The sequence below is a fragment of the Dipodomys spectabilis genome, unplaced genomic scaffold, assembly GCF_019054845.1.
Source record: "Dipodomys spectabilis isolate Male_0828 unplaced genomic scaffold, ASM1905484v1 ptg000046l, whole genome shotgun sequence".
Classification (NCBI taxonomy): domain Eukaryota; kingdom Metazoa; phylum Chordata; class Mammalia; order Rodentia; family Heteromyidae; genus Dipodomys; species Dipodomys spectabilis.
The window spans coordinates 9889617-9903028 of record NW_024870723.1 but is presented as its reverse complement, the minus strand read 5'-3'; the positions used below and the strand labels follow the sequence as shown (position 1 = coordinate 9903028).

At 54.7% G+C, this 13412-nt stretch overlaps 1 protein-coding gene across 1 annotated transcript in view; it reads left to right on the top strand.

Moving 5' to 3' along the window:
• Dennd1a (DENN domain containing 1A) overlaps positions 1-13412 on the top strand; it is a 480539-nt gene that overhangs the window by 466015 nt on the left and 1112 nt on the right. Inside the window, 8 exon segments of the mRNA XM_042678648.1 lie at positions 8044-8172; positions 11272-11483; positions 11486-11529; positions 12349-12451; positions 12454-12833; positions 12835-13106; positions 13108-13300; positions 13302-13412. Of these exon segments, the coding sequence (XP_042534582.1) occupies positions 8044-8172; positions 11272-11483; positions 11486-11529; positions 12349-12451; positions 12454-12833; positions 12835-13106; positions 13108-13300; positions 13302-13412 (1444 nt within the window).

Sequence of the window (13412 nt, the reverse complement as noted above, 5' to 3'; positions counted from 1 at the left end):
CTGCTCTTTGCCAGGCAGCCTGGGATTTCATCCCTGCTGAGAGGTGGAGTGGGGCCAGAGGCAGTGGCCCTCAGAGAGTAGCTCAGATATGGAAGAAGAGCATTACATGCATCCATCACCTAGTTCATCTTCACAAGCTAGCCACAAGGCTGTCTTCTGAGTCCCAAAGGGCTCATGGGCCATGGTGGCTCTTCGGGGACTAGTCCCAGTTGCCTGTACAGTTCAGCCCTTTTGACCAACTTGGTCCCTTGTCTTCTTCCACTCACAGAGGGGCTTTGGCTGGCTGCATCCCGAGTGAGAATAGTTCCTTTCACCTCTCTGGCTAGAATATAGGAAGTTTGTGCTTTTCAAGTACTTTTGTTTATTTGTTTGTTCAAAGAATACAGCAGCCTTAGAGACATCCTAGACATGAAAAAGAAAAAAGAAAAAAATTTCCTTTTAGTCCCTCTTTAGTTGAGATACATGTTACATACCTGTAGATTCCCCTCCAGTCTCTTTGCTATATGTATTTCTTTTTTTTTTTTTTTTTGGTCCGGTCGTGGGCCTGAACTCTGGGCCTGGGTGCTGTCCCTCAGCTCTTTAGCTCAAGGCCAGCATTCTACCACTTGAGACACAGCACCACTTCCGGCTTTTTTTTTCTGTTTATGTGGTGCTGAGGAATTGAACCCAGGGCCTCATGCATGCAAGGCAAGCGCTCTACCACTGAGCCACCTTCCCAGCCCCGTATATGTATTTCTTGACACTCTGCCTCTCTTGCAATCTCCTCTCCTATGGGCTGTTCCCTGTGTCTTCATGACCCTGTTATTGGATATAGAAGATCCTGTTGTATATGTACTGAGGATCTAACCTAGCCCTGCTTGGAATTTGATCTTTAGGCTGTTCACTAGCTTTCATCCTTATGAAAATGCAAGGATAAATATCTACGCTCTCCAAGCTGTGGTTTGCTTGATGTCATTGTAAGAAATAGAATTAACAAGTACCATTAGCTGAGAACTATGTGCTAAGCACTTTATGTACTCCACTTCATCAAGTCCTCATGAGAAATGGGTGGAAAGGGGGTTCTGAGCTTGATTATCTAGCAGTGGCTGAGACTCAGAGGTCATCTTTGCCCTTGGTCATACAGCTAGTAGCAGAGTTGAGCTTAAATGGGTTAGTTTAATGCCAGAGCCAGTACACTCACCTGCTCAGCTAGGTAGATGCCTGCCCTGTATTATTTAGTAACTCCAAAAGAGCAGTACCACCCTCTTCTGCCAGAGCTGATGTTAGTGCTGATGTAGACAGTCTGTTCACCAAATGGCCAGGCCACACTGTGCAGGGTGTCAGACTCTGTTATGCAGCCCCAAGATCCCAGAAGATGAAAACAAGATCAGAAGAAGCTGCCAGAAATATTTAGTGAGAACCCTGCCCAAAGCCCCAGTCCCACTACACTCAGACTTCTCTGGCTTGGCCAGTTGCTCTCCTGAGCACAGTACATCTCATGTTCTTGACCCCGGCCCCTCCTGGCTGGGCCTGGGGGCCCAGTCATGTAGATGGTAACCTGGTGCAGGGGCAGAGTGCTGGAAACCAACATCCCAGCCCACCCACCACCAGCCCTACCACTGCGCCAGTCTCCTCCCCCTCCACTTTCAGCACGGAGCCCATGAGCATGGTCCCTGAACCAGCAACTGCTTCAGCCTCCACACAGACACATGGCGGCCCCCACAGCTGCCCACTCTTCCTCCCTGCCCCCGATCCCAGCCTGCCTAGATATTGCTCCTCCAGCCTCACACACACGTGTCTACAAACGTGCATGTGCACACGTGCACACACACACACACACACATACCAGTTGTCCGAGTCCTCTAGGGTGGGGACTGGGTGTCCTTCCGCTGTGACTCTCAGACCTGAGTCAAGTCAGACTCTGTTCAGAGGTGTTTCCTGAATGACCGAACACTCGGTGAAGGCAGGTCCACTCGTGGCCCAGCCACTCTAGAGATGGGGCAAGTATTAGTCAACCACCAGACACAGAATGAGCATCTAACAGTGCCAGGGGTGACCAGGATGAGACTGTGAAACTTCCAGCAGGCCACCTGCCCTGCCTGCAAAAGCCAGGAATTGCCACCAGCTCCAGGAACGCATCTCCAAGATGCCAGCTGGGCCCTGCCCTTCCCCCCTTCCCCCCCCCCCCCCCCCCCCCCCGGCGGGAGGGAGGGGCAGCTGGCTCTGTGCTGCCTCCTGGCAGGCTGCCAAGACCCCCTGTCTGTATGGCTACGGGTCCAGACACTCCAACAGAAGGTCACAGACCCAATTAGCAGAGGGAGAGGCTCCTCACTGGACTCCCCTCCACCCCCTGTGGATTTGGGAGACAAAGCCAAGCCTGAAGTCAGATGTGGTGCCCGAGCCCCGCCTGGAAGAGCAGGGATTGCCAATGAGCCCCCGGTGATCCATGGTAGCCTCCTCCAGCCACTGGAAGGGGGATACGGTGTCCATGAGCTGTCGCTTGAGAGGAAGCTCTGTCCATGGCAGAGCAAGGCTTCAGGGCACTACAGGAAAAGGGCTCCATCCATGCCCAGAAGTCACCCACTTCAGTCACCTGAAAGGCGCTGTCTTCCCAGCTGAGACTCGGGCCTCTTCCAAATTCCACGTCCCCATTTCTCCAAGGCTGCCGTGGCTGCCTGCCACGTCACCTGCACCCCAGTGTCTTCTCAGCCAGGGCATTTCCAGCCTCACTCAACCTGAAAGGAGTCAAGACCTAGCAACGGAAGAACTTTTCCTGGGGCCAGGCCACACCCCCACATGCCCTGCCATGGACCCCAAACTCCATCCTCAGACCCAGGTGCTCAGCAGGAAGGAGCTGGGAAGGACAGTTTTCTCGCAAGTCCACACCATGCCCTTCCCAGTTGAGAAAAGAGCCCCCTAGTGGCCGTCTCTCCACCTCCCTCCAGCACAGACCGCCCCGAGTGCTGATGAGGTAAAGGCCACGCTTGGCTCTCTCCCTGCCTGGAAAGGAATCTCAGGACATGTGGAAAGGAGTCTGGGCCTGTGAGACTGGCCTTTAGTGATTTTTGTGGACGGAGGAATGAATGAATATGCATAGGAACACACAGGCTAAAAACTACTCAACAGATAATGAATGATGGTTGGAAAAGCCAAGGGCACATCAACCTCAGTGACCTGGGGTATCGAGCTCAGCATACTTCCTGGCACCCCAAGACCTCGCACCACCCCAGTCTTGCTCGTAACCCTCAGTCCTTGGTTTTGGTCCCTGCTAGCTCCTCCTGCCTCTCCTAAACTCACAGCTCACGGTGCTCAAAGAGACCCCTGTGGGCATCAAGGAACCTCCATTCTCTTTGGGAAGAAAAGTCTGGCGTCCACATTCTCCCCATTGGGATCCTCATCCAAGGCCTCTGGGCCTCCTCTGCAGGCCCTGAGCCTCACAGCCCACCAGAGACCTTCATTTGCCCTGTTTTAGTCTTGGTGGTGGTCATGGGGCCTGGACTCTGGGCCTGGGCGCTGTCCCTCAGCATTTCAGCTCAAGGCTAGCACTCTACCACTTGAGCCACAGCGCCACTTCCCAGCATTTTCTGCTTATATGGTACTGAGGAATCAAACCCAGGGCCTCTTGCTTGCAAGGTGAGCACTCTACCACTGAGCCACCTTCCCAGCCCCTGCTTCAGTCATTTGTAACCACTACCAAGCCTTTGGCCTACAACACTGACCCCTGTGGCCTCATTAGGCCAAAGCTGGGAATCTGCAGGTGAGACTTGCCAGATGACTCCATGTGCTCGGCTGTGCTCGGCAGAGGCCCATTCATCTGAGGACAGGGACAGCTACCTTGGAGCCTGGACATGAGACACACCTGTGCCCAGAGTCTCTGCACAGACACTGAAGAGTCACTGCATGCCAAAGCCTCCAGCCCTGTTTAACTTTGATGATCACCTTCAGGAGGGCTACAGAATCTCCCTTTCACAGGGAAGAAACTGAGCCCAGGAAGTAAAGTTACCCTAAATAGTGGAGGGAAGGGAGGCCCGGCAAGCAGGACCTGGCCTCCACCCAGGGCCTCTCCGTGCTCATTGCTCCCCAAGGCCACGCCACTGAGGGACACAGAGTGAGCAAGCCATTGCCTAAGTGAAGAACCTTTGTGTCGAAGTAAAATGATCACCAACCCCCTTCATTACCTCCAGAGACAAGTCCTGGCTGATACCTTCCCATCTTTATCTCAAGTACATTTAAATGTCAATTAAATTTGAAATATCTACATTTGTCAGCATTTCATTTTGGACCAGCGTGACGTGCTGCTGATTTGTCCACGCGATGTGACACATGAAAAAAACTCTCGAGATGCAGATCTTCCTCATTAAAAAATAAGCCGGCGCGATCCCAGCACGGCAGAGAGCACAGAGCACGTCCCTGCTTCCTGACGCCGGCTCTGACATGGTATTTAAAAAGGAACAGCCTCGCCTGTCACCACTGTCACACGCACTCGCTAACCGGCGACACGTTAAACCAAACATTAGAAAGGGCTCAGAGTCATCTGCATGGGAACTCCGCAACACGCGCGGTGGGCAGAGGCGGGGCGCTGAGCCGGGGGATGGGGTGCCAGTGGTGATGGACAGAGAGCCTTTCTTTCTCCCCAAGACATCGCAGCCCTCGCTGGGTAGCCAAGTTCGCCCCGACCTGCCTTTTTACAGACAGTCCTTTGTGTGTAATAAAATCCAGGCGATTGGTGGGTGGCAGACTGCAGGATGGTAGCTGAATTGGGTTAATGAGGGAAGAGGTACACTTTTTTTTTTCCCCCTATTCCGCCTTAAGCTAATAAAAAATTTAAGCCTGGACATTTTCGATGGTCCATCCTTTATCTCTGACAAATATCTGACTGTATGTTTCATGGGAGAACATGAGCAGCTGAATTTAAATAAGTTTATTTTGAAATCTCACCTTTCATTAAAAGTAGATGGGGGAATCCCCCCCCCCCCCCGCACCACACCCCTCTCATCTCATTGTTTCAGATCTGAGAAACTGAAGAGGTTTAGAGACAGGTGGATTCGGTGTGACCCCAGGCAAGCCCCCCCCCCCAACTTCAGCTTGTCTGTCTTAGTGAGAAATGGTATGGACAGCAGATAGCTCAAGGCTTGTCAATTCTGTGACTGCCATCATCTTCATCTCTGTGGCCTGGACAGGGCAAAGGTCAAATCTGACCAAATCACATCCAAGTTTCACCCAGAGCCATTGGCGTGTTCTATACACACACACTGGGCCTAGCTGGCTGGGAAAGCCAACTGGAGACAGTTGCACTGAAGGTTAGAAGTGAGGTTCCCCCTCCTCCCTCTCCCTGCATGGACACATGTAGGGAGGCAAGGTCTGGTCCAGCACCAAGGCTTTCTGCTCTTCTGCGAATCTAGAAAGTTCTGTCAGGTATAGTAGCGTTCATGTTATGTGGCCAATTATGGTCAGTGCTATCTGCTCAGAGTCACAGGACCTATAAATGTGGGCGCCCATGCTTAGGTGGCTCTCAGGGCCACCAGAGAGCCTTATTCCACGTGACCCTGTCAAGGGCTTACATCGTGCTATGTCAGCCCACCTGGGCCTTTTAGTTGTTTTCAGCAACTTCCTGAGACTCGCTTGCCCTGTGTCCATCACACACACACACACACACACACACACACACACACACACGCACCCTGGCCTGGTGCTATTCTGTCTGTCTCAGAAGGTCTCAGAGGATAAGCGGGGAGCCCAGGAAGAGGAGCCTTCGATCACAGCCACAGCTGTGGTGAAAGGAGCCACAAGATGTGGCGGGCCCCGGGAGTGTGGCCAGCTGAGGCCTCCCCCAGCACGTCAGCTCTTCCTTGTTCAACCAGAAACTTCCACGGTGCTCTGTGGCCCCAGGTGGGGGTGAGGGAACAAGCCAGGCTCCTGCCCTTGAGAAACTCAGAAACAGACTTAAAGGAGATTAAATGGCCCTGGGAAGCACAAGGCAGTAGCCAGGAAGAACAAGGAACCCCGGGGAACCTCTCGGCCACTTAGGCCAGGTTCTGAAGGCAGAAGAGCAGTCAGTACACCAGGTAGGACAGCCAGGCCAGCTGACAAAGAGCACATGTTTCAGACATTGTAAGCTGGCCGATGTGTAGGGGGAGGGCAGGGGGAGGCTGCGGGTCTGTACAGAGCCACGCGCAGCTCAGACCCTGCGCAGCCTAGCCTGACCCTCCTTCCCTGCTCAGGAGCCGTCCCATGCTAGGGAGTGTGAGTGGGTCATCTGTCAGGTCATCCCGCCCCTCCTTGCCATTTGTGCAGCAAACTCCTGGTCCAGAATGGTCATCTGGTTCGAGGAGAGGGCCAGGGCCAGGCTCGTGTGAAGGTGGTCCTTCTGTGGACGAGGCAGGAGCCAGGTCTTGCCCGGAGCTGGCCAGAGCACGGCTCTGTGCAGCAGGTCCCTCAATAGTCCGGGGAGGGCTGGGGTATGTCTCAAGGGCCCTGGGAATGAAGGGGAACAGAGTGCTGTGGCCCACCACTTCCTGAGGCGGGATCCCGGGCTACTGGCTTTGAGGATCTTAGGGACCATGGGAGGTACAGACACGGCAGTGGGGGAACTGGGGTCCTTGAGGTTCTGGGAGCCAGCGTGGGGAAGAGCTGGGTTAGCACCAGCGATGGGCATCGTGGCACAGCCTGGTCCCAGTGCCCCCCACTCCCTGGGGGCAGCTGCCGCCCCTCTTCTGCCCGCAGCTGTGGTTCTTGGTGCTTGCGTTGGACCTGTTGCTCTTGCCTGACATAAAACCGCAAGGAGTCCCACCCAAATGGGAAGCGCAGGAAGGAGGCTGGGGCTGCCCTCGCGGGCGGGCCCCTCCTGGACACCCCATGTCTCTCCAGACCTCCCCAGCCCCTCCCAGGGCTGCTCGGAGCAGACCCAGCTCACTGAGGGGAGCAGACGCAAGCAACCCCCGCTCCCCAGAACAAGACAGCAGCCACGGTGGGGCTGGGATTTGAACCACTGTCTGCAGGCCCCGCTCCTCTCCAGCCCCTGGCCTCTCACAGGCCCTGGTCAGTATATAATTCATAGGAGCCGGGTGTGGAGCTTCCCTGGGCTGTGTGTGTGTTTGTTTAGAGAGGTAGAGCTCACAGGTGGCTGACAAGGGAGATCTATTTTTTATAACGATGAATATTTAATTTCCACATCACAGATGAAAAGGAGTCTCGAAAGAAGCATCTGAGGGAGGCTCCAGAGAGCCGCCGCTAATCAGAAAAGGCTCTTCTCCAGGGCCTCTGCCACAAGCATCACTTGTTTTCTTTAACTTTTTTTTAAAATTTCTTCTTCAAATTCCTGATTATTGAAGTAGCTATGCTCATCCTGGAAAAATGAAAAGAAGGTGGGGGGGGGGGGGCGCGGGGGAGTCACGCACAATCCCACTGGCTATTATTGGCTTTTAGGCCCCTGCGTTTCCAGTCCTTTTTTTTTGTTTTGTTTTGGTCTTGGTTTTTGAAACGCCGCTTTCTATAGATCGGAGAGAGGGTACGTGGTACCGTCGCTTTGCACTGTCCCTGGGGGAATTGGTTCCGGATGCCAAAGTCTACGCATGCTCAAGTCCCTTGGGCGACATGCTGCCACCTTTTAAAACAGCTCTAGATCGCCGTATTGTATATCCACTGCTGCGGAATCGCTACACTGGTTAGGGAATGCTAGAAAGGCAAGGAGAAAAGTCTGGCATCATTTTCTCCCAAATGTCTTCCCCAACTCACTGTTGGTTGGATCTGCACATGGAAGGCTGACCGTGAGAAAATGACAATTCTGCGTCATGACGGTGGCTGGGGGGAGGGGGAACCATGTGGAGTCCATGTTGCTCTGCGCTAACTGTCCTGGGGCATAGTTGCTCACTACATTTAGGAGGCGCAGGGAAGTGGCATTCCAGGGTCGCTCCTGACTGGATGGCGCATTCCAGGCTCCTGGTGCACAGGGCACCCCAGTTTCCTCCCCCTGCTGCCCTCCGGCCTTCTCCTTCACACCTTGCACAGAGCTCTGACAGTGCCTCTAACTGCCTGTTCTCTTCTCTCTTGTCTCCTCTGCCCCAGCCTGGTAAAGCCTTTGCGACACTATGCAGTCTTCCTCTCCGAGGACTCCTCTGACGATGAATGCCAGCAGGAAGACACCCCCGGCGCTGGCTTCACCGAAAGCTTTTTCTTCTCCACTCCCTTTGAATGGTCTCTCTTCCTTCTTCCAGCTCCCTGGGCTCAGCTGGGTGACTCTCTGAGCGCATGGGGGGGGCGGGGCGGTAATGGGGCTGGTACCGCTTGCTCCTGTTGGGGGAAGGGTGGTGTGTGAATACAGCCTGCTAGCTGTCCCAGGATCAACCGGCAGGGAGAATGCCACCTCTCAGGGTGCCAGCCCCACCGGGCTGTGACAGGGGAGTGAGGTGCAGGAAATTAATTTGGCTGTGAATAGACTTAGTGGCTACTGCAACCATGGGTTTTGGTCCCTGAGTCCTTCTTTACCTCAACACAGCTTGGAAAACCAGCGAGACATCAAGGCAGGTTTTAAGTTAAAAGGAGATTTCATAGGATGGGATATGTATATTAATATCAGCAAACCTAAATGTTCCAATCTACCTGACTTTGAACATGTGCCAGTGCTGGGCATGAACTCAGGGCCTGGCACTGTCCCTTAACTTTTTCCACCAAAGTTGGCACTCTCCCACTTGAGCCACAGCTCTACGTCTGTCTTTTTGGTGGTTAATTGGAGTTAAGAGTCTTATGAACTTTCCTGACCAGGCTAGCTTTGATCCTCAGATCTTAGTCTCTTGAGTAGCTACAGTTACCTGCCTTTTTAAATATAATTTTATCAGTATTGCTTATAACCTAAGCTTTATACTAATTACAATTAACATGTTTTTCAAAAGGAAAAAGACAAAAGTTTATGGGCTGGGAGGTTTTATATTCTTTACTTTTCAAATTGTGTTATAAAGGTGATGTACAGAGGGGTTACTGCTTCATAAGTCAGGTAGCCAATACATTTCTTGTTCGACAATGTCACCCCTTCCTTCATTCTCTCCCAGTTTTTCCTTCCTGTCCCCACTCACTCATTTTTGACACACTTTTCAACCACTGCTGCATCTGTCCACCCTTTGGAGGTTTATGTTTTTAATAAAGAGAAAAGGGTTTGCCCACCCCCAAATATAATTTTTCATAGAGCCCTTTCTTTGCCAGCTCCTCCGCCTGCAGGTTTTTCAGAGCTGAGGTTGAGCTAAGATGGCTTCAGTCTGTCCATACCAAAGTCACTGGTGTTTTACAAAGCACTTAAGGAAAGGGAATGGCCCTATTCTCCACGAGGGGCCAGTGTTCATTCCTGACCTCTTCCAAAGTCCCAGGTACTGGGTTCTGTCCCCTGAGCTGGGCTCGTGGATACTTTTAAGGATCATATGCAACCCAGACTGCTCTGCGGCCTGCCCGTGCCCACAGCGCAGGGAGATCCTGCCCCTTCCTGCCTCCACATCACCTGTAACCACCCAGTCACCCCTCCCCACGCCCCCACCTGCAGACTGGCCTGAGTCCTGAGTCTGGTGCCTTTTCTGCACATGAAATCTTTCTCTACATTTTTGCTTTTGAATGTTGTATCCTTATCCTAAGTAATAATACCTACAACATCATAGACCAATTGGAATAAGAAATGTTCATTCAGGTATCAGCTTGAGGTCACCTTGCAGAAAAAGCAGCCTCCTTAAGTGTCCTCTGAAGTCCAAAGTCCCATCCTATCATGCTGTCTAAATTATTTTTTTTTTAGCGGGGGGGGGGGGGGGGGGGAGGAAGGTGGCACTGGAGATTGAACCCAGAAATTTGCCCATGCTAGGCAAGCACTGCACCTCTGAACCATACCCAACCCCAGTCCCTTCACTACTTAGATAGTGGCGCTCATTTCAGTGCTCAGCTCAGGTCTTTGTGTGTTATATGTGTTTTGTTTTAAAAACAAAAACAAAAAAACGTTGTGTGCTCAGCATGCTGAGACTTGAAAGTTGAAGCTCAAAACCACCTAGGAGAGACAAATCTATGCAACTCTTATCTCAAGTTAACTAGAAAAAAAAACCTGAAACTGGAGGTATGGCTCAAGTGGTAGAACTCCAGCCTTGAGCAAGAAAAGCTGAGGGAGAATGTGTGGCCCTGAGTTCAAACCCCAGCATTATTAGCACAATCAATAACTAGAAGCTCTGCCATCCTGACTCAAAATACAAAAAGCTAAAAAGAAAATCATTTCCTGAAATCTAAGAAGCTCGAACTTTTCTTTTTTCCTTTTATTTTGCTCAAACTCAATGAAAGGGTCCTTGATTTTTTGGTCAGAATGGTCAGACTTGGCTTCCATTTCCACCTCTTGCCAGGTGCTGTGAGCCATGGAGTGGGTCACTTCTCTGAAATTCTGTTTCCTCATCTATAAGGTGAGGGTGTAAGGCCTGCTTCATGAGCAGACCGTCAGGAGTTTATGTTGAGCCCTCCTGACTGTCCTTCAGGTGCCTTCCGTGTCCGCCCACTCATGACCAGCAGGTGGCGCCTTCCTCCCACCTTACCAGCATACAATCTGCACCTGACACAGAGAAGCCTGGCATGGCACTGGCCCCTAGCTCCACTAATGGTTTACCCAGGCACTGCCTGGGGCTCAGTGGTGCCCTGGGGTGCAGCTGGGAGGAAAGAAGGCTACCTACCCCGGGCCAGCCTGAGTGTGCCAGGCACTGCATTTGCTCACAGCCGCCACCATCACCTGAGCAGCCGTGACTCAGAGACGTTGGATGATGCCTAGAGAGGCACAGGCAGGGCTGTAATGGATGTCACACAGGCTGACATCCTCAGTGGGTTCCCCAGAAGGTACTGGGCAGCAGCTGCTCAGTTCCCCCAAATCCACAGCCACTGGTGGTCACCGCCTGGGAGCACAGGGAGGAAGAAGAACACAATCTGCCTGCCCACCGGTTTCCCCCTCCATCTGCCTGTGTTCCTGCCCCATTCCTTTAGCTTTCAATACAAAGCCTGGGGTTCTGGGGAATTTCCTTCCCCTCCCCCCAGGCCCCCAGTGCAAGTGGCAGCCATCCATCATGACTTGTCCAAGGTCACTGAGCAAGCAGCAAAACCAAATTCAGGGCCAAGTCTGCTCACCCCCTTCCACCACCTGAGCTGCAGCCAGCACGGGGCCCCAGGACCTCTGCTGTCCTGGCGGGGTCCTGGGCATGGTGCTTGAGGCCTGGACATTCTTGGAGGCTGGGGCACCCCTTCCTCCCACCGACACCCTGGTGGGAGAATCCAGCATGCTCTGTCTTCTCCCAGGCCACAGCCATATCGGACACTCAGAGAGTCAGACAGTGCGGAAGGCGATGAGGCAGAAAGCCCTGAGCGGCCCGGCCGGGAGTCCCGGGGCTCTGTCCCCGCTCCTCCTGACCGGGCTTCCAGCATTGATCTCCTGGAAGATGTCTTCAGCAGCCTGGACATGGAGGCCCCACTGCAGCCACTGGGCCAAGCCAAGAGCTTAGAGGACCTCCGACCCCCAAAGACCTACAGGAGCAGCCAGGGACCTTTGACTACCAGGTATGGCGCGGGCGGGGCAGGGTGTCGGCTGGGGTGCTCCCACACAAGACAGGGAAGAGACCAAGGGGAGTCTTCAGCCCCTGCTGAGTGAGTGATGGCAAGCCTCCCCGGTGGGCAGCAGCTTCGCTCCCCCTCCAGCCGCCCTAGACCGCTGCTGGGGTCATCTGCTCACGTGTCCGAAGCAGGCTGACTCCAGACCGAACTGTACTGATCCTACCAGGGCTTCTTAGGTCTGGATTGTTGTGGTGACACCACTGACCTCCCTGGTGACTCCAGCCCTGCGTGCCCCTCCCTGCGCTGGCTTGGTCATCACCCGGTCACCTGTGGAGTCACAGTTCCCATGCGTCCTCTGAAGCACCCCGTGCCCACTGGGAATGAGGCAGCGCAGACCAAGAGGGGCGGTGTGACTTTGCAGGTCCAGTAGCCTGGAAGCAACAGAGCCAGGACTTGAACTCAGTCCTCGCAAGTGCCCCTTCTGTCAGGTCCCAGGCCTCACCGACGTCCCTAGGGTGATCAAAGGCGCCACCAGCTCTGAAAAGCAACAAGGGCTGGACCAGTAGATGGAATCCCTGTCCCAACTCCACTTCCCAGTGGCTGGCATCAAAGGGCAAGAGGCTCCTCCAGAACCGCTCAGACACACAGTAGGAGGCCTGGCTTGGAGTCCAGCTGAGCCTGGCTTCTCTGCTGATGACCTCAAGTAACCCCCATACTCATAGTTCCGGTGCCAGCCCAGCTGGGGGGCGGGGCCGGGCAAGCTTTCTTCCTGCCTGGGACGGCCTGCGCTCACCAGCTCTCCTGTCCCGCTCTTCTTCTCAACAGAGGCTGGACCTGGGCAGGAGCGAGAGGACCCTGGGGATGGCGATGGCCTTGAAGCTCACCCACCCATACAACAAACTCTGGAGCCTGGGCCAGGACGACATGGCCCTCCCAGCAAGCCTCCGGCCGCCTCCCCAGAGAAGCCCTCAGCCCCGCCGGTCAGCTCCCCAGCCCTGCCCAGGAAGCCCCAGAGCCGGGACAGCATCCTGAACCCCAGCAACAAGGAGGAGGCTCTCACCCCGACGCCAGGTAGCATCACCATTCCCCGGCCACAGGGCAGGAAGACGCCCGAGCTGGGCATCGTGCCGCCACCGCCCACCGCGCGCCCAGCCAAGCTCCAGGCTGCCAGCGGCGGCGCACACGGCGATTTCTCAGATCAGCTGCAGATGGATTGGGAGAGACGGGCGGCCCTCAGCCCAGCACAGTTCCTGGGGCTGCTCCCCAGTGTGGCCCCCCAAGGTCCCAGTGAACCGCTGAAGCCCCTCAGCCCCAGCTCCAGGGGTTACGAGCACAGGCAGCGACGCCCTGCTTGCCCTCCTGGACCCGCTGAACACAGCCTGGTCAGGCAGTGCTGTCCCGCCACACCCTGACACCCCAAAAGTGGCCCCCCCATTCACGCCTCAGTTCAGCTTCCCCCCAACAGGCACCCCCACGCCTTTCCACCAGCCGCCACTCAACCCCTTCGTGGCGTCCGTGCCAGTGGCACCATCCAACCTGCCCTTAGGTTCCACCCCAGCCCCACCTTTTGGGGCCCCTGCAGCATTTGCCCCCAGGCCTCCTCTCATCCAGTGCTGGCTTCTGTGCCCCTCACAGACCTCAGCCCAACCTGTCTGCCCTCTCCATGCCCAACCTGTTTGGCCAGATGCCTCTGGGTGCCACACCAGCCCCCTACAGCCGCTCGGCCCCCCCAACCGTTGCCCCCTCGAGGATCCGAACGTTGCCCCTGGCCCGTTCCAGGTGCCAGATCTGCGGAGGCCAAGCAGGGGCTGGCTCTGAGGCATGGGGAGCCCCCGCTCCTGCCCCCCAGGCCCCCACACGGCTTGGAGCCAGCATTGCAGCCCTCAGCA